At 39.9% G+C, this 22,619-nt stretch overlaps 3 protein-coding genes across 3 annotated transcripts; all 3 read left to right on the top strand.

The window, feature by feature from the left end:
- The first annotated feature begins 251 nt into the window (after nt 1-251).
- LOC111219626 (tripartite motif-containing protein 16-like protein) lies at nt 252-2,097 on the top strand. The gene is made up of 4 exons (XM_022742341.1): nt 252-303; nt 1,281-1,343; nt 1,451-1,590; nt 1,687-2,097. Exons 1-4 carry the CDS (start codon nt 252-254, stop codon nt 2,095-2,097), a joined length of 666 nt encoding a protein of 221 aa, XP_022598062.1.
- Nucleotides 2,098-8,322: 6,225 nt separating this feature from the next.
- Nucleotides 8,323-19,417, top strand: plekha4 (pleckstrin homology domain containing A4). Its single transcript, XM_022742340.1, has 22 exons — nt 8,323-8,493; nt 10,960-11,029; nt 11,141-11,239; nt 11,345-11,417; nt 11,534-11,634; nt 12,084-12,202; nt 12,324-12,536; nt 12,667-12,979; nt 13,672-13,731; nt 13,954-14,103; nt 14,934-14,993; nt 15,077-15,157; nt 15,290-15,442; nt 15,609-15,707; nt 15,974-16,082; nt 16,899-16,972; nt 17,335-17,427; nt 17,508-17,598; nt 17,888-17,943; nt 18,427-18,555; nt 18,674-19,081; nt 19,349-19,417. The coding sequence occupies exons 1-22, from the start codon at nt 8,453-8,455 to the stop codon at nt 19,415-19,417; spliced, it is 2,661 nt and encodes an 886-aa protein (XP_022598061.1). The 5' UTR covers nt 8,323-8,452.
- LOC111220254 lies at nt 18,950-21,635 on the top strand. Its single transcript, XM_022743280.1, has 4 exons — nt 18,950-19,081; nt 19,360-19,481; nt 19,601-19,705; nt 19,882-21,635. The coding sequence occupies exons 3-4, from the start codon at nt 19,696-19,698 to the stop codon at nt 21,114-21,116; spliced, it is 1,245 nt and encodes a 414-aa protein (XP_022599001.1). The 5' UTR covers nt 18,950-19,081; nt 19,360-19,481; nt 19,601-19,695; the 3' UTR covers nt 21,117-21,635.
- The last annotated feature ends 984 nt before the right edge of the window (nt 21,636-22,619 follow it).

The raw sequence follows: 22,619 nt of genomic DNA, 5'->3' as shown, positions 1-22,619 counted from the left end.
CCAATGCCTGTGTTAGCCTCACATATATCCATATGTCAAAGTCAAGGGCATACACCCCCTTGCCCCCCTGTTGAGAAGCTGTTCCACTGACTCCAGCACCTTCTTCAGACTCTCCTACAGCCCCCACCCCCGCCTCATCTTCACCAAGGGTATAAAAGTCAAGTGAAAGACGGAGACTTTTCACATTTACTTTGCGTGAATCAAAGAGTTTTCAAACAACTGAACGTGGATTATTAGCGCAGGACCTCAAGATGCCGACCAGACCTAATTGTGCAATAATCCTCTCTGAGACCAGCAAACCAGGTACAACAACATTTTGTACAATGTAATGCAAAACCATTACATTTAATATGAAAATGAATATCTTTGCATTCCAACAAACCTATAACGTATCAGCATCTTTTCAAAAGGGAATATTCTCATTTACAAAGACAGTTATTGGCAATTAATGAACAGGCTTCTCAGCTTGTTTGTCTTCCTATAAAAAAGAAAGATGACTTTGAATTCATAATGCCTCTCTCCTACTTGTCTTGAGTGAATGTGTTTATATGAAGGCCATTAATCTGATCATTATATGGAATAAGGAAATCAAGGGTATCACTGAAAATGAGGCATCCATCAAAACCACTCACACAGTATGAGAAGTCATTTTTACACTTGGCGGATATTTTCGTTGAGAGAACCATCTTTTTTTAAATGTCAAATCGGTGACTGAATCTTATATATTTCTTTTTCCCATAATAGGTGTATATTATTTTGGAAAGAAACACAAGTGTCATAGATGTATCAACCACTTATTTCTCAGTTACAGTGATGGTCATGATTGGGTTTCATATCCAATATTCTCACTGGCTTTAAAATGTTGTTTTAAAATGTGTATATTCACATTTGTCAAACTCTCCATACAGCATTGAAAGTGCATGGTATAGCACAGATTGTTGTGATTTTTCCTTGACATGAGGGATTTTCTCATATTAATGGCCTTTTTTTTTTTGACAATTAATGTAAAAAGAAAATTTAGGAATACCTTGGATTCTATATTCTTTGCTTCTTAAATGCTAACGTTTCTTCATGAGTCCTGTTTCATGTGTCTGTGGTAAACAGGAAAACAAGCACCTTCTTCTTCTTGCAGTTTAACCTTTGGTCTTTACATTTTTTAGGGAAAAAAATGAAACCCAACAAGAATGATAAGACAAATGCAGGTAATGGATTTGATGCATGTGTTAGTTTGTCTGAATATTACTTCTTTCTGTATTTACACCTGTTTCGTTTCCCTCCAGAAAAAGTCTCAGTTTATGTGCCTGGTATCCCAGAGCCAACAAGCAGAGCTGAGCTCATGAAGTGTACGGGCAGATTTTGTTTTTTCAAATAATTCAAAGTTCAATACTTTTTAAAGGATTCACTGATAGTTTATTAAAAAAAAATATTATGGTTTAATTTTCTCCTGTAGACTGGATGAATTTGTCTTTGGATGACAAGACTGCAAACAAGATGTTGTGGATTTCTGACAGTGGGTCTAAGGTGTGTCGTAGAACTGAGGAGATCTGTCCGGTCCTGGATAGACCAGAGAGATACGAGTACTCTCCACAGGTGAGTCAGAAAATGCTATGATACTATTACAGGCTATCTAGTAAAGAAACAAAAGTTATAATCTTGTTTCCCCCTTTTTTCTTACTTTCTTCAAAGGTGGTGTGCAAAGAGGGCCTTTGGAACATGAGGGCCTACTGGGAGGTGGAATACTCAGGGTGGGTGGTAATTGGAGCCACCTTTGAAGGAGCAGGACGGAGGGCAAACAGTGGGCCGAGCGGCCTGGGAGAAAATGAGGAGTCCTGGGGTCTGTGTTGGTCAGGAACGTGTTATCAGATCTGGTTCAATGGCGTAAACAAAGACATAAACAATGTCCCGTATTACTCCAGAATTGGCGTTTACATTGACCAGCCTGCAGGGATTATAAGCTTTTATGCTGTAACTGGTGAGGGAGCAGAGAAGGAGGTTAAGCTGTTGCATAAAGTTAAGACAAGTATCGAGAAGAAGATTCTTCCAGGTTTCTGGGTAGGAATTCAGTCCTCATGCACGATACTGAGAAAAACAGAATGAAAGGATGGAGCTAAAACTGAACAAAACTGTGTTGATGCGGCAGTCTGGTTTTGACCCTTGAGTGGCTAATGTTTTATTCACATATTCCTGTAAGTCTTATTTAATACCAAAATTTGCTTTAATTAATGAATTAATCAAACATGTATCAGTTCTATTCTCTTTGTGGGAGTTGTTATAAAAAATAAAAAATAAATGGTTATTGTATTTAGAGTTGTTATCATTTCTAGAGAAATATTTTTCTATTTTTTGGTCTTTTTTGTCAGATACGCCTTTATTGTATAGTGTATGCCTGGTTCTATAGCATCATATTGGACATCTATGAACTGATAATGATGTTTATCAAAGTTGTGTGGCATGTGACTTCATGAAATCTGAAATAAAGTATGTATTTAAACCAAATTATTATCCCCTATTGTTTTTAATTATGACTGTACAGATTCAGTTTTGTCATATTTTAGGTTTAATACATTTTAAATGAAATTAGCGCCTGACCTCATTTACTCCCTCTCGTTTTTCCATCTGTGATCATTCCTTAACGGGTGAAAGCCCTGTTGTGTTGCTAGGATAAGGTTGCACACATCGATCCTCTTTGGATTTAGCTGAGTAAAGAAGAAGGAGAATCACTTCCCTTCCCTCCGGGTTGGAAGGAGCTCACTTTGATATGTGAGAGGCTCCAGTTTGAAGATCACTTTCCTACTTTGACAGGTGGGCCTCAACTCCTGCCGCCTTCACACCTAATGCGTGAGCTTTACAGGAACTAAAAGTGGGGCACACCAACAAAAACATTCACACTCCTAATTTAACAATGTCCATAAAGAGGCCTGATGATCAACTACATGAGCCGTGCCGGTGTGTTGAAACCAACACTCCAAGTGGGTCACAAATTAAGCTGCTATTATTACCAATAAGAACTAGAAAACAAAGTGAAAGGGATCGCTAGTGATAAACTATGGTTGACTCTAATTGCTCTCAATAATACTCAACAATACTTGCCACAGCAGGCAGCTGTTTTTAGCAAAAGAGCTCTAAAAACCCACTCCACAGTAGCTGCTCAGCATCGAGCAGCAGTCACACACAGTAAGCGACTAGCTGGTGAACAGAGCACAGTGACAGATATTTTCCTCAGGAATTGTCAGAGCTAAAAGCAAGTGAACATTCTACATCTAGATGCTTTTCTGAGATTAAAAACATAAATAACACTTAGCGCTATAGTTAATTCAGGTCATTTTTGACCTGGTCTTGGAATATAATACAAATAACTCAAAAACTCAATTATCATATAAAGTAAATGAGACACAAGAGATTTGTGTTGTGATGTTTGCATCACAAAAATGTTAATCACTAAACAAAACAAAAAAAAACAGATGGGTCTTTTTTAACCCATCTAAGGTCTAAAAAAGTCATTTGTGCCTGTTTTGTTGTTGTACCATCAAGACAACTGTCAACAAATTTAAATCACATGGTGCTAATGCACTCTGAGTATATCTGAGGTCAATTGTCATATGTAGCAGCTCCTTTGGGTCCAACTTTCCAGCAGGACACTGTAGATAGAGGTTGCCACAGCTCATAATCATTTCCATTTCCAATAATATATATGTATGTATATGTAAATATTTTATGTATATGAGTATATTTATGTATGTGTATATATATATATATATATATGTGTGTGTGTGTGTATATATATAGTGTATATATATAAATATGTATACATACACATATACATAACTGCTGAAGTACACTTGATCAGAGACATATAAGCATGATTTATGCTGTGGTCCCTGTGATGAATTTATAGTCAGTAAGGTCTGACAGTTAAACCTATATGACAGATACACACATCCATTGTGGCCCAAAGCAAACAAAACTGGAGACCATGGTCCAAGAATAATCACACCCAGAGCGTCGAGCGCCCTACATGTTTGTGTCAGGATGTGTGAGCGTATATGCCAGGCATGTGGGTGAGTGGTAACCCTAAGCTTGTGTCATGAGCAAAGTGGTATAAGCTTTGCATGTGACACATATAGCTTTACACAGGCCTATAGGAAGCAGGGGAGAGTGTCCTATATATCACTGCTTTGGACAGTACAGACTCTGAATATAAACACAAACTCCAAATCAAAGTTTAAATGTTTTTACAGCAAAACAAATTATGAACTAACATTTGCCTGTGAAATTAATAAAGTGGCAAATATATAATTTCATAACAGCATTATTAGATAGAACATCAGTTTTCCTCTGAGGAGAGAACATGTCAGTGTCCTCTCCTCAGACAGAATGTATGAGCTTCGTGTGAACACTTGTGCAGTAGCTTGATGACTTGCGTTCAGTAGCTGGTTCTAAATTACATCTACTCTGTGTGCTCCCGTGATATTATTCCCATCTGGTCCAACACCACTCTATCGATGATATGCAGCAGTCATTTATTCTGACACTATTGGTCCCGGCAGATTTACTGTCATGTAGCTGGCCCACGTTCAAACTGTCTACAGTATGACATCGCCTAGTGAGGTTCCATGTTGCTCTCTCTCTCTCTTTCTTTGCCTGTGTATATATGTACAGAACACAGACACACGCACACACATATATATATATATATATATATATATTTACTGTATAAATGCATACATATACACACCACTCTCATTCACCTTCACTGTCTCTGTTGTCTGTCCACACTCACAAATGTCAATCTAGGACGTGCGGTGCTCCCGTAGTCCATGCATGACACTGGGATGCTGAATCAAGGCCTGTAAAGTAAGGGAGAGAACCATATTAACAGTGAAATAATATTTGGAGAAACAGGTGACTTGACTGAATTTTTACCAGCTTTTATCAAATAGTGAAAGCAAAGTGGCAATAAACCTTGTGAAATGTTACAGTAAGAGGCCCGTGGCCTGCTCTGTGTGGAATGATTCAGACACCGCTCCTGTGTGTGTGACGTCAAATATAAGCTGCAAGTTTACTCATGAACATCACAGTGTTTGTGCATTATCAAAAACAAAAAAAAAGTAAGCTGTGCTAAAATGTCTGGTGCTAGTAATCATATTAACATAACTTAAAGCGCAACAGCTATTTTTGGTGATATGTAATTACAGCATTTTAGACAGTGGGGCCACTGTTTTCATTTTGGATAACGTATTGTACCTTCAATCTATGTATAGACAATATTCAAAAACACTAATACATGTGGTAATACTTCACTGGTTCATCATTTCTGTGTATTTATGTACACATAAATGACAGTACATTTACTTTAGTACTAGACTATATTCAGGTGCAGTTTTGAGATACTTGAGCATTTAATGCTACTTAATAGTTTAACTCACACTTCAGAGGGATATTGTACTTGTTACTCTAATGCAAATTTGTCTCTCTTGGTTAGTTCACCTGTAAATAACCATGTTAGGTCAATGCTGTTCCTCACTGATGAAGACAATGCATCACAACATGAACATATTATACCATAACATATATAGTTGTTCTACAAATGTATAAAGCTTTTTTTGTGTATTTTAGCCAATTAGATATTTATCACTTGCTGTTTTTAATTGTGTTTTTTATTATTAGTATTATTATTATTTTAATAGCTATCAGTACAAGCTGTGTGTGCTATACAAAATTATTAAACAGCTCCATCTGGTGGATTCTTGCTGTCTGTACAATAGAATACAATGGCTGAACAGTTTTATACAGATATATTTTATCTCACTTTTTATGAGAATGACATTATGAGGACAGTTTTACTTTTGTACTCCAAATTGTACATAAGCAATTAGATAATAATTAAATAATGAACTGAATTATATTAATGTCGTTAATTAAAAAAAAAAAAAAGTATATATATATATATATATATATATATATATATATATATATACACACACATATATACTGTATATAACAAATTAATCTGTAAAATAAAGCTCATTATAGATGCTTGTTGTTGTCTCAGGCCCCCTGCCTCTCTTAGCAGAGCTCAACAATTGCTACCAAGTGCAAATAAACACAGTGCAAATGAATAAAAAAATAGCAACAAACCTCTCCTTTTATTTAGCTTAACAAGGCTACATATGCTACTGTACCTACCTCAGCAGCTGACAAGCTGCATGGCGCGTAAGCTTGGGGAATTTCTTGACATTAAAGTGAAGAGCCAGTGTTAACAGCAGCTGCTAATTCACTGTCGAGTTACCCTGGCAGTTTTGTGATTGTAAAGATATTCCTCAGAGAAAGTTCAATTCTGATATTTCCTCTAGTCTACAGGAGCCAGTTACTGCAGCTAGCAGCAGAGCTTTGACTGGCAGCCGGCAGCCAGCACCTGGGGGCTGATGTGATTGACTAAAAATTAAGGGGGCAGGAACAGGTGACACTTCAGCTGTCATGAAAAATGACATTTTGAAATAAAAGTGACTATAATGAAATAACATTTCATAATATTGGGTTGAGTTTTCATAATTTATTAAATAATTTCACATTTTATTGATTCATTTAAATATTTCACTCCTTTTTTTATTCTCTTAATTCATTTGATCATTTATTACAAAATGTCTCATCTGTTAAATACTGAACATTTTTGGGGCTCCCATATATTACAGGTTAATGTCGACTGTTATGTTACGTTGTGTCTTTTGTCAGGAACCACATTTCCCATGAGCCATGACACCACTCCTCCTGCTTCCTGAGTGCGAGCGCCCCACAGGTTGTTTAGTGTGTAATAGGAGATCATGAGTAGCCACGCAGCTGTCAGTCAACAGGGCTGATTGTGAAGTATGCTAAATGGGTGGGGTCGTAAATATCTGGAGGCAGACTCATGTGCCCCCTGTGAGAACTGGACATCCCGGGCATCCGAGGTCACGACCTTCCTGATTGAAACCAAATGGCCTGGACATGTGAAATACTAATTATAAGATGGCATGATTACTATTTGAGCAATGAGCAATGGCGTGAATGATTTTGTGCCATACCTGCGGTGCATTGTGTTTCAAGGATCTGGGATTTCGAGCAACAAAAGGACTTCTGACGCAGAATTATGATAGTCATAGATTTGAATAGTGTGCTATCAACCAGCCAGGCCTTGTTGCTATCCCACAGGAATAATTTTAGACTTGACTTTTCTCTTATCTTCCCTGTTCTCATAGCACTTAACATACCTTTGATATCTTCCTCTTGTACAACAATAATGCCAGCTCTCCTGAGGCATGTGTGGTGGCCCGCTGCTGAGTATCAGCTTTCACTTTTCCTCTCAGTGCTTCTCCTTCCGTCTAGATTTTTGATATTATCCATGATGAGAAAAGCTCACACTCCTGTCCTCTCACCTTAAAGCACTGTACATCTGTTTTTTTCATTACCGGTGGATTAGTTGAGCACCATCTCTCGTGTGCTGCCTGCAAGTCAAGTGCATTAAAGTGCATACTTCAGTTTCTATCTTGAGAATGTTTGAAGAGGAACTCCACAAGACGCTGACTCAGTGCAGGAGAGAACCTAAATAAGAGCCTACCATCTGGGAAAATGCTTTTGCCTAATTGCAGAAACCTTTAAAGTCTAGACACTATAATTATTAGACAATGGGATCATGTCTGACATTTAAATACTACCTTAGATATAGATCTTTTCTGTTTAGTTTATAATTCTTTAACGTTTTAAATACTATTTTGTACTCTTTCCTGCCACTTTAACCCAAAACTCTCCTTTACAGTGAGACGTTCAATTAAACTGATCTATTACTGCCTTACTAGATAGTTTGAGCACCTAGATTTGATTGTAGAAATTCTGTTTATCAGTTTGCAAATGAAACAAAGACTTCAAGCCATTGCACTCAGCTGTTCATACTCCGAATGGTTGGGGGCCTTATCAAAGATGATAATTCAAGACTGGCATCCAAGTCTTCAATCGTCATAAAGCTAGATGCATATGGTCGATAACTGAAATTCAAATAATGCAAAGGGCAGAGCAGAAGAATGAGAGAACAGCTGTTTTTTGTAAATTCCGAAGTCACAAACCCACACTCAGCTAAAGACAGAGAGGCTGTCAGGGGCAGGGTGAGAGGGAGGGACACTGAGGAAGAAGAGGAAGAAGACGACGGTGGGGGGAGAAGGGAGAAGGGGCTCACAGAGAGTGCACTGTTAGAGGACAGAGAGTGTTTACAGCCCGCGTAGGTAGATCACCGCACCGACACTGCCGCCACAAGTCCGAGCAGAGGGAAACAGTGAGAAACAGAGAGGGAGATTCACACGTACGAGGAGAGAAGCGGAGTGTGGCAGGAGATTGTTGGGACTGTTTGGGCAACAGGAGCTCGAGGTAGCCAGGAAGAGGGCAGCCAAGCCTGAGGAGATGCTGTGAGGAAGCGTGCCAAGTGATGGAGCTTGAAGCAGCCAGCAGGCGGATACAATTAGTCAGGTAAAGCAATATGGCATCTTTATTATGATTTATGTCTCACTAAATTATAAGTATTATTTGAACAGTTAAACAACTGTTTCAGAGAGATATTTGAGTGCATTTCAGTATTTATATGAACTCTGTATTTCCATTTATTTAATAAGTTTACAGCCATTTTCCATTCACCGAACAAACTACTACTGTTGCTCATGGTTAGCAGAGTTGTGGAGCAGCGTGGCTGTTGTGATGCATTATCTGTGGCTGAAATATAACAGGCCCACTGGGGGATTTTTTCTCAGCTTTGCCAAGCTGTGATATCCCAGCTGTATTTACACAGCAACTTTAATGTCTCCTAAACCCTAACTTTACTGTCCATAACCGAATGAAATATGTTACATACAGCAATCCCATGTCCTCAATAGGAAAATCTTCTCAGGCAGTCAAATATGTAGTCGAGACAGTGGCTTGTTAATTGTAAGGTCAAATGTATTGTCATGATTTTGTTGACATTAAAAGGCATGAGAATGTAGGAGACATGCAAATGTTTTTGTTGATGGAGAGGGAGGATATTCCCCCGGCCGATGCATTCAACATGCTCTGTGTCCAACTTTCACATGATGCTCCAGAGTCCTTGGGCGCTACAAAGCGCACTCTGTGCGGTACACAAACCCACTATTTGTCCTCCGGTCCTTCGCTCTTTAGCATTTCAAGTCTTCTCCTCCCAGCGCAAGTGACCCCAACTGATTAAGAAGGAGATTTTCCAAATATTTCACAACACCCACATAATCCCCCAGCGGCTGTGAGGTTGTTAGTCTCCGCTCTCATCTCTAACAAAGACTTTCTCTCATTTACTCTGTGTCTCACTAGTAGGGGACTGTGGCTGATACTGACATAGATTGTAGATGCTGAACCACGTCAAACCACTGGGTCACCCACGAGTGCTTGTGGAGGCTGCATGTGAGATGTTCTCATGAATTTTTATCATCTAGTTCATCTCTACTGTTGTTTCATGACGGTCAACAATAACGCTACAGTTTAGACAAGCTGTGAAATGATGCTTTGCTAAAGAAGCCACAGCAGGTGCAACTTAAAGAAGCTGAGGATCAGTTTTAAAATCTTAATAAGATGTTAGTGTGTAACTCGAGTATTATGTTGTTAAACATAGCATATATACATCTATACAAGCATATGCAAATACAGTACATGCAGCAAGTAGTTTGGCATGGAGAAGAAATTTAAGGGGAGGTTATATTTTTAACCAACTCATGAATAAAGTGGTGCTTTATACAGTTATACTAGTAATATATGAAAAATAAATATTGAAGAAATACTTTATATGGGCATAAGAAAGTAGTTATAGTTGTATCAAGTAATATAATATGAAATATAAGTAAAGTTATGCAAAGTCATAAAGTAGGTGCAGGTGTAAGAAACATGCTACCATGTGACCTGAGGTACAGAACCAAATATGCTGATGAATCCTAAAGAGACAGCATGACTCTACAGAAAAACACAAACCTCTGACACAGTCAGCCCCACCCCTCCCCTACACATTTGTCTTCAACATGCCACTTTACTTCCCCGGCACCACACTCTTTTATTTTGGTTCCCGTCCTAAGCAGTCTACACTGCAGTTCTGCAGTTTGGGACACATTCCAAATCTCGTCTGTCATACCAGCCCGTCCCATGCTGCCAGATTGGTTTTCACACTGTCCCGGGCCCCTCCCTGCTACCACGGCGACGCAGCTGTCACCTGTCAGTTTCATGGTGGGGATGCACACAGGCCTGTTATGGCTTAGAATAGACCGGTGGGAGAGTTTCGCTGGCGGTGGAAGAGTACAACACCGAGTCTCTGAGAGAATGAACAGTTGACGAGGAACAAAAATCTCAACTATACGAGAATGTGGCATATGTGAGCTCGGAGGTTATGGGACTGGGTGCTGTTCATGGGAGTGACTGACTAGGTGGCTTCTACAGAGAGAGAATCTGGTTCAGTTTGTATTGGTAAGGCCTCACCAACCACTCTCAGCTAGTTCATTCAAATATGTAGGCTGGCAGTGCTACAATATAAAGAGTTGTTCAGTACTAGATGTGCATGTGTATTCATATTTGTTGTTTTTCATAAAGAGGTCGCTCCGAGGTCGTGGCAAACTATAATTGTACAGATGTGGATATTTTTATCATCTGATCTGAAAAAAATCTTACAGTATTTGGATTTCCTGCGCACTTTTATGTGTTTGTATCACAAGTAATTATGACTTCATTTCTTGTTCATAAAGCCACCTGCATAGTAACAGTACTTGGTTAAAGTTAATAGTAGGGTCTAGGATTTAGTTTGAGTGCAACACTGTAAAAAAAAATTGAATCTGCATTAATCTAAATGTTTTGACTGAAATGACATTTTCGCTCAGCTGTGACACTCACTTATGTTCGTATTCTCCTTCTCATCTTCTTCGTTTATGTATGAATTCTTGTATTTCCCTGCAGAATGGATGACCAGGACAGAGTAAGCCAAGCTTCCAGTGTGGCCACTATTTCCTACTTTCCTGTGACAAAGGTGCGTTTTCCAGTTTTCCAGGCAGCCGTGTTATAATGTGCACATGTGAAAGGATTTCTGTGACACCGTTCATGCATACAAAATGTGTTATTCCTTCCTTTTGGGTAACAGGAAAGTGATGGGAGGGTGCAAACATTTGGGAAAAGATGTCAAGCTGCCAAGAGAGACCCCAACTGCCCTGTGGTTATTAGAGGATGGCTCAACAAAAAAGTAAAACGCCAAACATCATCTACTGATCTATTTAACATCTTTTACCTTCATCATTGCATGTAGAAGAGTGTGTGGCTGGGCCTCTAATGAATCTTCCCTCCGCAGGATAGCTCTGGTTTGAAGCTCTGGAAGAGAAGATGGTTCGTCCTCTCCAACTACTGCCTGTTTTACTATAAAGGTAAAGAGCACAGCATGAGTCCCAGCACTGTGCGTGGAATGAAATCTTTCCTATGTGCTCTGGATGAACAACAAGGCATCTCTTCTTTTGTTCACTTCTTTCCCGCCCTCAATCAGACAGCAGAGAAGAATCTGTGCTCGGCAGCATCCCACTCCCAAGCTACAAAATCCTGTTCTGCACACCACGGGAATGCAAGAACAGAAAGTTCACCTTCAAGGTATCTTCATTTAGATCAAGCGTCATACCAGCCTTTTTTTTTTTTTTGATTATGCATACAGTGTACAAAGAATAAGTTAATTGTTAACATAACATTTTGTTTAGATTCAAAACTATATGGATTAACAAAATGAACTATTCCACAGGAATATTTCAACTATTTTAAATCCACTACACACCTGAAAGGCTCCTCTCTGCGTATATTCACTGAAACCCGTCTAATCAGGTCAAATTAAAGAACTTCTATCTTACCCTTATTTGAATTGGGTTGGGTAGAAGTAGTAGTTCACTAGACTGAAAAGCATCACCATACACATAAAACAAAAACCATTTAAAAAAATCATAAAAAAAATTGAGCTATCCTATATGTAAAAACAAATCAGCTGCCATCGATTCTTCATTAGGGGAGAAGTAACAGTGTTACCTCGTGAATGATCTCTGTAAAACTAGGTGGTGCACCAGGGTATGCGCTCCTACTTCTTCAGCGCCGACACTCAGGAGGATATGTTGGGTTGGGTCCGAGCCCTCAGTCAGTCTGCAGCGATGGAGCCAGACAGCTCCATGAACAGGTACAACTCTACTCACTGTGGATATGAGGTGTTATGTAATGAATTGATTGCACTGTGCACTGAGTGAGCCAATTTTTCTTTTTCTTTTTTTTTTTTTTTGGTGCATCTCTGATCTTTTCAGGCGTTGCTCAAGTTATCAGGATTTCACACAGATAGGTGGCAGCAGTGAATCTGTGGACTTCCCTAAATCCCCCTCCGATGGAGAGGGTCCTTCCCAAAAACACAGGCACGTCAGCAGGACTCTGAGCGAACCGAGTCATCTCACCGGTGGGAGGATGGGGACGTCGCACTCGGAGCACAGGGGGAGGCGGAGAGTGCGTCACAGAAACAGCAGGTTGTCAAGTCGTTTCAATGTGTGAAAGGCGCACAGTTAAATCCCAGTGGTTTACTTAAAGGGGGGAAAAATCCTTTGAGAGAGGTCCCAGCTTTGGCATTTTGTTCTGTCTTCTCTGATGTCTTCACAGCCCTTCAAACAGAACACCCAGTCCCGCTGAATTCAGCAGGAGAAGAGCTTGTGGTCCAAATCAAGAGGAGGATTCTTTTCCGGGCCAAAACACACCACCCACCCAAACAGAAATTATGGGAACAGGTTCATTGACCTCCAGAGGGCAGCTTGGGTCCCGACCTCATACGCCAGTGGGAAGGGTTGACATTCGACCTCACGATGACCCGGTCATGGTGCCACAGACCCTATACTACGCACCTGCCTCACCTAAGCTGGAGTTCAAATCCACTCCGACTACTCCAGTCTCAGAAAGGTGGCAGAACCTCAGCCAGGTCAGGGCATGTTTGGTTTATCATGATATTGGAAAAAATTACAACAGAGGTTTTGTACCACACAGCACTTGTTTTTTTTTCAGTATTTTTCAGATAATAATAATGTGTCTTAAGTGCAATAAACTGAGAGGTACAGCTTTGATTTATCGTCATGCTCACAAGCATGAAGCATATAGGTCAAAAAGTATTTCTTTATATATTAATTTTATACATTATTATCATTATTATTATTATTATTATGTATTCTTTATGTGGCTTATTTGTTTATATACAGAAAAACAAAAACTGCCTTACCCAAAATTTAAGTAAAAATGTTAATTATACTAAAATTAAGCAATGTCACAGATATGCCTGCTTATTAATATTACTATATATATTGAAACATCATCATTAAACACAACTTTTCCATTCACTCAAGAATTACAATTTGAGGGTTTCAAAAATGTAAGTAATGCCAATGTAATAACCTATTAAGTTGCATTGTGGGAAATGCAGGATCCAGTGTTTTTGGAGCTCAAAAGGAAATCTCAGCCACTGCTGCTGTGATTTTGATCATTCTGTTTTAATCTAATCTGCGAGTTCCCCAACTTTATGGAAGTGCGATGCTAAATCTCCAAAGTGCCCCTTTAACATCATTTCTTGTCACCAAATGACTCCCGTTACTCACACCTTATCTTTTTCATCGTCTACAGCCTACACCTACATACGGTTCAGTTCATCATATGCCGAGTGGGAGAAGACCTCTAGGAAAGGTGATTATAGTAGTGTAATGTAGTACAGTATTGTAACGAACGATACATCTACGGCAAGTTTGTAGCACATCACACCTATTGATCACATTCCCACCATTCTTTAGTAAAAACCAACTAAAATAAATCATTGAAGTGAGTTGAATTTTTACTGTTGTACTTTTAAAGCCACGTTTCCGCTGCTGTTCTCACTTGATGTTATCTACGTGCTGTGTTCTCCTTCAGAGCTACTCTACGGGGGCACATGCAGACTTACTGCCCCCTCTGCCCCCCTCATCGAGAGCCGCACATGCTCCCCACCCACCACACCACCACCACCACCATCACCACCATCTCCGCAGCCATTTATCTGTTTGTGTGCTACCGCCAGCCATGGTACAGCGCTGTGTGTTCGTATAGTGTCTTGTGTGGGAACAGAACTGTCTGTGGTGTTATGGTGTTTTGTATTTGTGTTATGTCGTCTTACTATGTTTGTGCTGTAATGTCTTACTGTGTAGGCTTTTAACAAATGGACTCTAACATTATCGGCAACAATATTTTAAGGATCCTGTTATATTGTCCTGTAGGCTACTTGTTTTATGTCCATGTCACTGTTTTGTATTGTCACTAATATTTGCAGTGTCAATTTCTATTTGTGACTAATAAATCATTAATTGTGCTCATTATTATTATTATTATTATTATTATTATTATTATTATCATTATTATGGCTGTTGTTGTGTTTAATTGTACTGTTATACCTATCCTATATCTGTGTGTTTTGTGTGTATTATGATGAGTACCGCCATGATTATGCTACATGTAATGACGATTACATGAAGGTGCTGTTTGCTAAATAACAAATGCATCTTATGCAAGTACATTTTTGAATAATTTTCTCCCTCGGATTCACAGTACATGGCTGCAGTGTCTGTGTTTGTCTCACTGAGAGCGCTGAAGCTTGCGCTGGGCTCCTTTGAAAGACAGCTCAATCTTAACATTCAAGCATTAACATTCAAGCATTAACCTGCACACAATACCATAAATAACTGTGGTGAGCACAAAGGATTTCACTTTAAAAAGATTTTTAAAAAATTATTTCATGAAGACATAGACTTCTAATCACATATTAAAAGCCTGTGACCAGCAAAAAGATATATAAAATACAAGCTTTATTTCTATTTTTTAAAAAGCTATTTAATAAAATTGACCTTGATGCTTTTTAGGCCCAGAAGCATGACTCAAGAGAAACCCCACCAATCAGACCTCTTGAAAGTGATGCAGACGTGAGTATCAGAAGCAGTCACTTACCATCTTATTAGATGTTTCTCTCTGAGACAACAGTCAGATTGTGATTTTCCCTCTACAGGCTGTGTTGACAAGGTTGTGCGGGTGTGACAAGCTGCTACAGTCACTGTCTGTAGAACTGGCCCAGCTGCAAATGGATAAGGTCAGTACTTGAATGGTTACAGTTGTATCCATCCCATGAAAACCAACAATCTCATTAATAGTGCTGTATTCTGTCTGTTCTGGTAAATATTGTGACTGCATTTCAAACTCAGACACTAGTGTCGTTTTACAGGACAGTGTCCAGTGTGCGTTAGAGGTGTCCAGACTGCAGCTGGAGGAGTGGCAGAGCCAGGGGCCCCGAGCCCAGGAAGAGGCACTGACCCAGAAGGCTTTGCTCCAGGAGGATCTGGTCACAATCCGAGCCAGAATGTGTGACGTATCATTGGTGTGTAAAAACTCCAGGTGGCAGTGACCCCAAATGAGACAAGCAATGGCACTACATGAGTAGGGCTGCTGTGATTGCAAATCCCTCCAATTCGTTAGCAGAAATCAGGGATCTTTGGGTTTTTTTTGTTGTTGTTTATAAATCTGTCTCTATATTTTTTACTCAGGAAATGGAGAGGGTGTGGAGTCAATATGAGCGAATGGAGAGTGAACTGTCTGTTATACGCTCACACCTTCAGCACATCTGTAACTTTGGAATACCACAGGTACTTCATAAACTACAAAATGTGTACTTGTGTATATATATATACTTATAATGTATATATATATATATATACATATATAAAACAATATGAATGTTTACAGTATCTTATGTATATCTGTCTCAAAGACTCTGTACTTTAGTGACTGCTCACCCTTGAGGTCCAACTAAGTGCATCTCCATTTGTGCGTGTTTGCTTTCATAGTGTTGGAGCATTCACCCCAAGGTCAAATATTTCATGAGCAAAATCATCTGTTTCTTTCTTATCAGGAGCAGTCTCAGGCTCAGAGAGAGCTGTGGATGATGGAGGACATACTCGCTGGACTGAAGGTCAACAGGGATCATTTCCGCTTCTTGCTGGGACTACAGAGGCACAACAGTAGGAATCAGCTACTCCTGCTGTAATCTTTAGAGTGTGTAGCTCATGAAGGCTTGTGCCAGTTTGCAAAATTCAGCTTCTCATCCAATGTGTTGTGATGTTGTTGGTGGAAATACAGTGATTTAAATTGAGTTATGTCTCCTATTAGAGTGGTGAGGTGATAGCTCAACAACCACCATGCTGTACATACTGTATGCAGTACATAGTGAATTATTTTAATTATCCTTTGTTTTGAATTGAGTATCTTCTATTAAACAATACATTTCTTATACAACACACTTATACTATTACTATTATCCATGAATATTTCATATATTCAATATATATATATATATATATATTTATTTATATGGATGAATTGCTCAAGAATTCCTGGGTGGGTGAAGAGATACAATTAAGTGAATTAATATAAGCTACACCAGGTAATGTTATACGCAAGAATACAGCCATCTTATCAGCCTAATGCACAAGGCTTCATTACCAAAGTGTTAAGCAAATTGCTTAAAAAAAAAAAAAAAAAGGAGAGGAAACGGGAAATGATATGATAGATCAAAACTTCAGAGTGAATAAGAAAAATCTAAAAATGTAAAGATGCCAGTAAAACACTTAGGCCTAACATTGTGCTGATGTCACACTGTACATACTGTACAGTATATCTCGTTCTGTCTCTGAAGTCTTAATTCAAACAATTACTCCTTACTGCCATGTGGGGTCGCCAATGTGCATAGTTGCCTGTTCCATCCTGATTTTGCACATGAGAACCTGACAATAGATGAACAGTGTTAACACTCTGACCTTTTCTGCCTCTGCCCCAAGTGTTCCAGCAGCCAGCCCCACATCCTGGATCCCCTGGCTCTCCCACAGAGAGGCTGCACAGTGGACTGCCAATGGTACGACTTCTGTCCATGATTCCTTTGTCAGTGACCCCTGACATTTGTTGTCTGCTTATGAACAAACATGGAATTGTTGTCCACCCGAGGCAGAGATTAAATCAGTCTGCTGGCATCTGCTGACTAGATCTTATAGTATGCCAACATTTGTGACATACTGTATTCATGTCTTTTGGAGCACTAATGATATTAGCTCTCGAGTCAGAACAGCAGGATCTGCACAAGTCCTTCAGTCAATGTTGCCGTCATGTCAAACACTGACTCTCTAAAATGTGTACTATCAGTCTTGTATAGATACAACTGGATTTTCCATCATTGCTTCACAGTTTTTATTACATTCCTTGTGACTATTATCCCAACAGGATGTGGAACAAGAGCCACCAGCCCGTCCAGCCTTACCCCAGGAGCTACTGGAGAGCCAACAGGGCCACGGCTATACAGAGTCACCATATGAGGTGGGAAATATTGACATTATGCATGTCAAATATCATCCAGTTTGAACATGTTTTCATGTTTTTCTATGCTTATGTTTCAGGGAATCTACAGCCACGCTGTTGATCCTGCACATAGAAGAGGGAACAGCCAGCCTGACCTCCTTCATGTGAAAGCACCGAGAGACGCATCCGGTTGGCACAGATATACTCAATATAAATAGAGTACATGAAAAGAGCCATTTTGATACAATGGCCAGTAGATTAATATTTTCTGACTCATCTAATATGAAACAGCTTTAATAGGTGTTTTATGCACACAAAAAAAAAAAAAAAATCATTGTTAGTCCCCAGTGGCTTTGTTTGTCTTCCACCCTCATATTTCCTGTTTCTCTTTCTTCCTGTCACCATCTCCTCCCACCCATCCTCTCGCCCTCCTTATATCCTTCTCCTCCTCTTTCCTGCCTTTTCATTTCATCTTTAGACTCTCAGTCTGGTTCAAAGTGGATCCCACCAGACACAGCCAACCAATCAACCAAGGTTTGATTCTTCATAATTTCCTGTTTGCTGGTTAACTATATGTGGATGTATGCAATGTGATCCAAAATGCTCCAAATATAGAAGCAGTCAAAAGCTGATTTTTCCTCATTGCAATCACAGCCAAATTCCAATTCTTTGATTCTCTCATCTTCCTTGCAATTAGGGCATGTTGCAGTGCCTGTTCGAGGCGAGAGGGGGAGGCAGAGGCTCATGTCTCATCACAGTAGCTCAGGCTTCTCACTTCTGCCACCCAACCCCCCCTTTTTCACATGTACACATGCATGTGAACATACAGATGCAAGCAGCCATTCTTGTACTCATGCACACATACATCTCGGCACAGACAGATGCAAACACGCAGCCCTGATATTAATCCATAATCTGTTTTTGATATGCAAATCATAGATTCAGTTTCTGGCTTTACCTTCTCTACATGCGTACTGCTGAGGTCCAGAGTTCATAAATGACTCATATCTTTTCTAGAAGATGAAGATGAGTGAAGAGGAGCAGCTTGAGAGGATCAAGAGAAATCAAGAGAGGTTGACAAATAGGAAGAAACCTCCCATGCCCACTCCAGGTGTCCCGAGTCAAAGTTCAGACACACGAGAGGAGGTTTGCCAAATCACTGATCAGTATAACTGACTGGATCAGCGCATTATATTATATACAAATATACTTACACTCATTGTACTTAATTACTTACTACTAATCTATCTTGGTATTTCCTCAGGCCCCCTTTCCTTTAAGGGTGACACGTGTGGTTACAGCTGTACTGCCATCCTCTCTTGTGGCCCGACGGGTTTCTGTCGAGGATCCCCCGGCTGAGCTTGACACTCCACTGCCTGAGCAGATCCCACCTGAGATGCAGCAAAGACTGGCTGAGCAGAGTAAAAAAATGTCGAATAAGCCACCTAGGCGTCTGCTGCTGGAAAGCCCTGATCAAAACCGGTCTTTGGCAGAAATGCAGCAGGATCAGCCCGTTAAAAGGACAAGCAGACAGCAGCATCTGGGTGCACTGAGGTCTTCCAAGAGAGAGTCACGGGCAGACACGAGCAGAGCTGAGGCTACAGAGACCTCAAGGAATCAAGCTAGAGACCATGCAGGTTTAGGAAATGGAAGAGAGAGCTCAGACACTAGGGTAAGAAAAAATAAAGTTAAATTAAATAATAATACATTTTCTTGTCCTGTATAGTTGTTATCCTTCCTCAGTGTTTAGGTTCCCACAGACAGATAACACTAATAATTCAAAATCTTATTATTAACAATAAGACATGAAAGTGACATTAGCAACTCTCATGGCACATCATGTTCTATTTACCATTACTGTATTAAAAAATGATTAATTGCATTGATTTATCCCATAAGTTCAGTTCATTCTGGTGTAGCATGCATTCTGATATGAAAGTCCTTTAGCAGGCAGAAGAACGACCCACTGCCCTCCTCACCCCTGACATGGACCCTGACCTCTGTCTGACCCCTGAGCAGAGAGAGGCCAAACTCCGCCGTGTGGAACGAATACGGGAGAGAGTCATACGAAGGTGGGATATGTCATCATTTATATTTAAATGTATTTATAAATGCTTTAGGTGCATTTCACAAATTGGTTGTTCTATCCATCTATCTATCTATCTATCTATCTATCCATCTATCAGCGCAGTCAGAGAGAGTGTTTCTACACACAATCAACAACCAATCAGGGGGGAGAAGCAGGATGTTCTCCAGGTGCCCCCTGACACAGCTAGAAAACAAAGGATGAAATTAGGTACGTACGGTATTCCCCAACACAAAATCAATAAGCTAAGGATTGGAACCGAGATCAAGTTTTTCCTGGCCATTAGCTATTACAGTGAAATACCAAAGGAATTCTATATCAGTAGAAACATATGCTGCTGACTACTTATGCACTAACTAACTGATAAGTTCTGCTCCTGTTTTCAGACCTTGAAAGCCAACCATGTTACATTGGAAACTATGGGGATAATCTAAGAAGTCCAGCAGAACTTGAGTTTTCTAGTGGAACATCTCAAGATGAAGACGAAAGAGACGCACGTGTGAAAAAATTTAAAAGTCAGGTCAATTTTGGGGACAAAACACAACGCAAAGATCACAGTGGAAGAGCAGGGGTTGCCAAAACTAAGATCAGACGTCCAGCTTCACCATATCATATATCATCTATGACTGTCTACCAGAAAGACGGAGGCAAGGGATTTGTAAGTTGCAAGGTTGAAGAGGAGAAAAAGCTTGAAGAACCTGCTGCTGATGACAGTGAAAGTAACTCTTCATCCACGGATGTGAGAGCCAAGTGGTTCCTCTCCACCAACCAGTGGCAAGGGTTCATACCTTTGCAGATCCCTGGCATAGACTCATTGTGCAGTGAGGAGATAACAGACATCGAGCAACAACCAGCATGCACTGATGACGTGACTGAGTCCAGTGAAATGTCATCCACAGTGTGCGAGAGCTTAGAGAAAATGAAAGAGAACCATTCACTCTTCTATAAGATTGCATGCGACATCAGTATCTCAGACACAGACATAACAAAGAATGACGGGAATACCAGTGTGCAACCGCCGTGTGGGCCAGAAGAGGAAGAAGAACCACCGATGGCTGAGTCTGTACCAGTTGACACGACCAGTAATGTTGGAACATCTCCTAACCAAGACAGCAAGGATTCCAGCATAAGTTTGCCATCAGATGTTGATGAAAACAGCCTCTCAAATGATAATAAACTCCAAGATTCAACAGAGGAAACCCAGGACAAAGCAGCGTTAAATACCTCAGTCAGTCCAGCAACAGAGACACATGTTTATGAAGAGAACCAACAAAAAGAATGTGAAGACACCTCGACGCAAGAGAGCCAGTTGAAAGTCAAAGAAGCTAATCATGGCGCTTCTGCTCAGGACGCTGGTTCTAACCAGGGCCAGGGTGAATGTGCAAAGACCAGAGAGGAACACAGTTGGACGAAAGAGTCAGAGGAGAAGAAGGTGGACCAAGAGAGATCGGAGGAGCTGACGAAATCTCGCAGTTCAAGCGAGGAGAACAAGGAGACAGTCCAAGAACGAGACGACAACAATTCCGTCACTCCATCCAGCTCTGCGTATGAGGGCAGACGCATGATTCGAAGTGCCTCTTTTGGGAAGGCACGAGTAACAGTGTTAAGGACAAGTTTGTAGGAGCGAGAATAGTGACGGCTTAAGGAGCTTAAATGAACGAACTTGGGAAGGACAAGAACAGAGTTAAGTGATTTATAGTAAAAGGAAAATGCCTCAGGAAGAAGACTTAAAGTGTTTGAAGGAAACTGGACCTAACTTTGAGTAGGAAATGGTAAAATGGGAACATACAATATCAGAAATGGACATGATCTTTGGTAAACTTGAACAATTCCATTATTCATAATATGTGGTTGAATGCAGATTAAAAAAAAAAGTCTTAAGAAAATTTCATCAAAATGAAATCTATGTATGCAAATATAGTGTTGTTCTTGCAGTTGGTAAACACCAAATATCTGGTGTATAGTTGCAGTCAAATACATGCCCAGAATTTGAGGCTAACACTTTCATTCCTCTTCAGATATACATCTAACATAACACAGAAATGATAGATGATGGCTGCTTATGGACGGCAACATAACCCTGTTTTTATCACTGTAACAGAATGTGTTTTGTATCTCAAATATCCTGATTAATAAACATGCTGTGTGCCACACTGAGACGCCAACTCCTGCTTTTTATGTGCAAGACACACATTTATGGTTTTGCTCTCACTCCATGCATCCTTCGCCCCCCCCCCTCCACTCAATGAAGGTCCCCCGGGTGCATGGGTGCTGCTCTCTGAGGAGACCTGATGCAGGATTACATGGAGCCACTGAAAATGCCTTTGTCACTTTAAATCCTTGCCGTGTCTCAGTCGATGACATCATTGTCTGAGAACACATTACATCACCCCTTTCCAGGCTCTCTCTCTTAAAGACAGCACCACCTTATGTTTACTGAGCTACACACACATACACACTCACAGAGAGACCTGCTTATCTGTTTACAAGTGTGATATCAGTATCAACATGCATATTTATAACAGTCTTTATCATATGAATTTTTATGCGTGGGCTGGTGAATTCATATTGTATGGATGTTAATTACATTATGGACAGCATCCATAGATATGGCCATTTCCATAGATGTATGAAAAGTTGGCAATTGAACTTAATAACATTCATTTTAAACATATTCATGCCACGATTGAATAAAAATGGCATGCTTTCTCTCCCACACTGCAGAATGCGTTCCTGCACCGACTTTAAATGAGAGCTTTTTTTTTTTTTTTTTTAAATACAGTATTAATACATCAAACATTCTGTATGTATGTAGCGGAATGGAGGCAAGGTGACCCTGCAAATATGTGAACTGTGATTTATGGTGACTGCTTCCTTAAAATTAATAGGTAGAAAGGTGGATTACTGGCATATTTGAACAGTTATAGCTCAGAATATTGGATATCATATGTAGTTCTCACATGAGTTTTTGTAATGGTCTGAAGTTGGGCCTGCAGAGCATCATCCCACACATCCTCTGCAAGAATGCACTGCAGATATAATACTGGTTTATTATTTACAAAGTCAACTGTATGCATATTTGTTACATATAATTATTTTAAATGAGTGAATTTGGGCTCAATCT

This window comes from Seriola dumerili, unplaced genomic scaffold (genome assembly GCF_002260705.1).
Source record: "Seriola dumerili isolate Sdu_G_001 unplaced genomic scaffold, Sdu_1.0 BDQW01000068.1, whole genome shotgun sequence".
Lineage (NCBI taxonomy): Eukaryota > Metazoa > Chordata > Actinopteri > Carangiformes > Carangidae > Seriola > Seriola dumerili.
This window is presented reverse-complemented; position numbering and strand designations above follow the sequence as displayed.

Bases quoted from the DNA above. Each gene is read 5' to 3' on its own strand.
- plekha4 (XM_022742340.1), top strand. From the start codon at position 8,453: ATGGAGCTTGAAGCAGCCAGCAGGCGGATACAATTAGTCAG. The intron at 12,537-12,666 runs GTTGTCAAGTCG...ATGTCTTCACAG, and splicing joins GTGCGTCACAGAAACAGCAG to CCCTTCAAACAGAACACCCA. The intron at 14,104-14,933 runs GTACAGCGCTGT...GATGCTTTTTAG, and splicing joins GTGTGCTACCGCCAGCCATG to GCCCAGAAGCATGACTCAAG.
- LOC111219626 (XM_022742341.1), top strand. From the start codon at position 252: ATGCCGACCAGACCTAATTGTGCAATAATCCTCTCTGAGACCAGCAAA. The intron at 304-1,280 runs GTACAACAACAT...GTTTCCCTCCAG, and splicing joins CTCTGAGACCAGCAAACCAG to AAAAAGTCTCAGTTTATGTG. The intron at 1,344-1,450 runs GTACGGGCAGAT...TTTCTCCTGTAG, and splicing joins CAGAGCTGAGCTCATGAAGT to ACTGGATGAATTTGTCTTTG.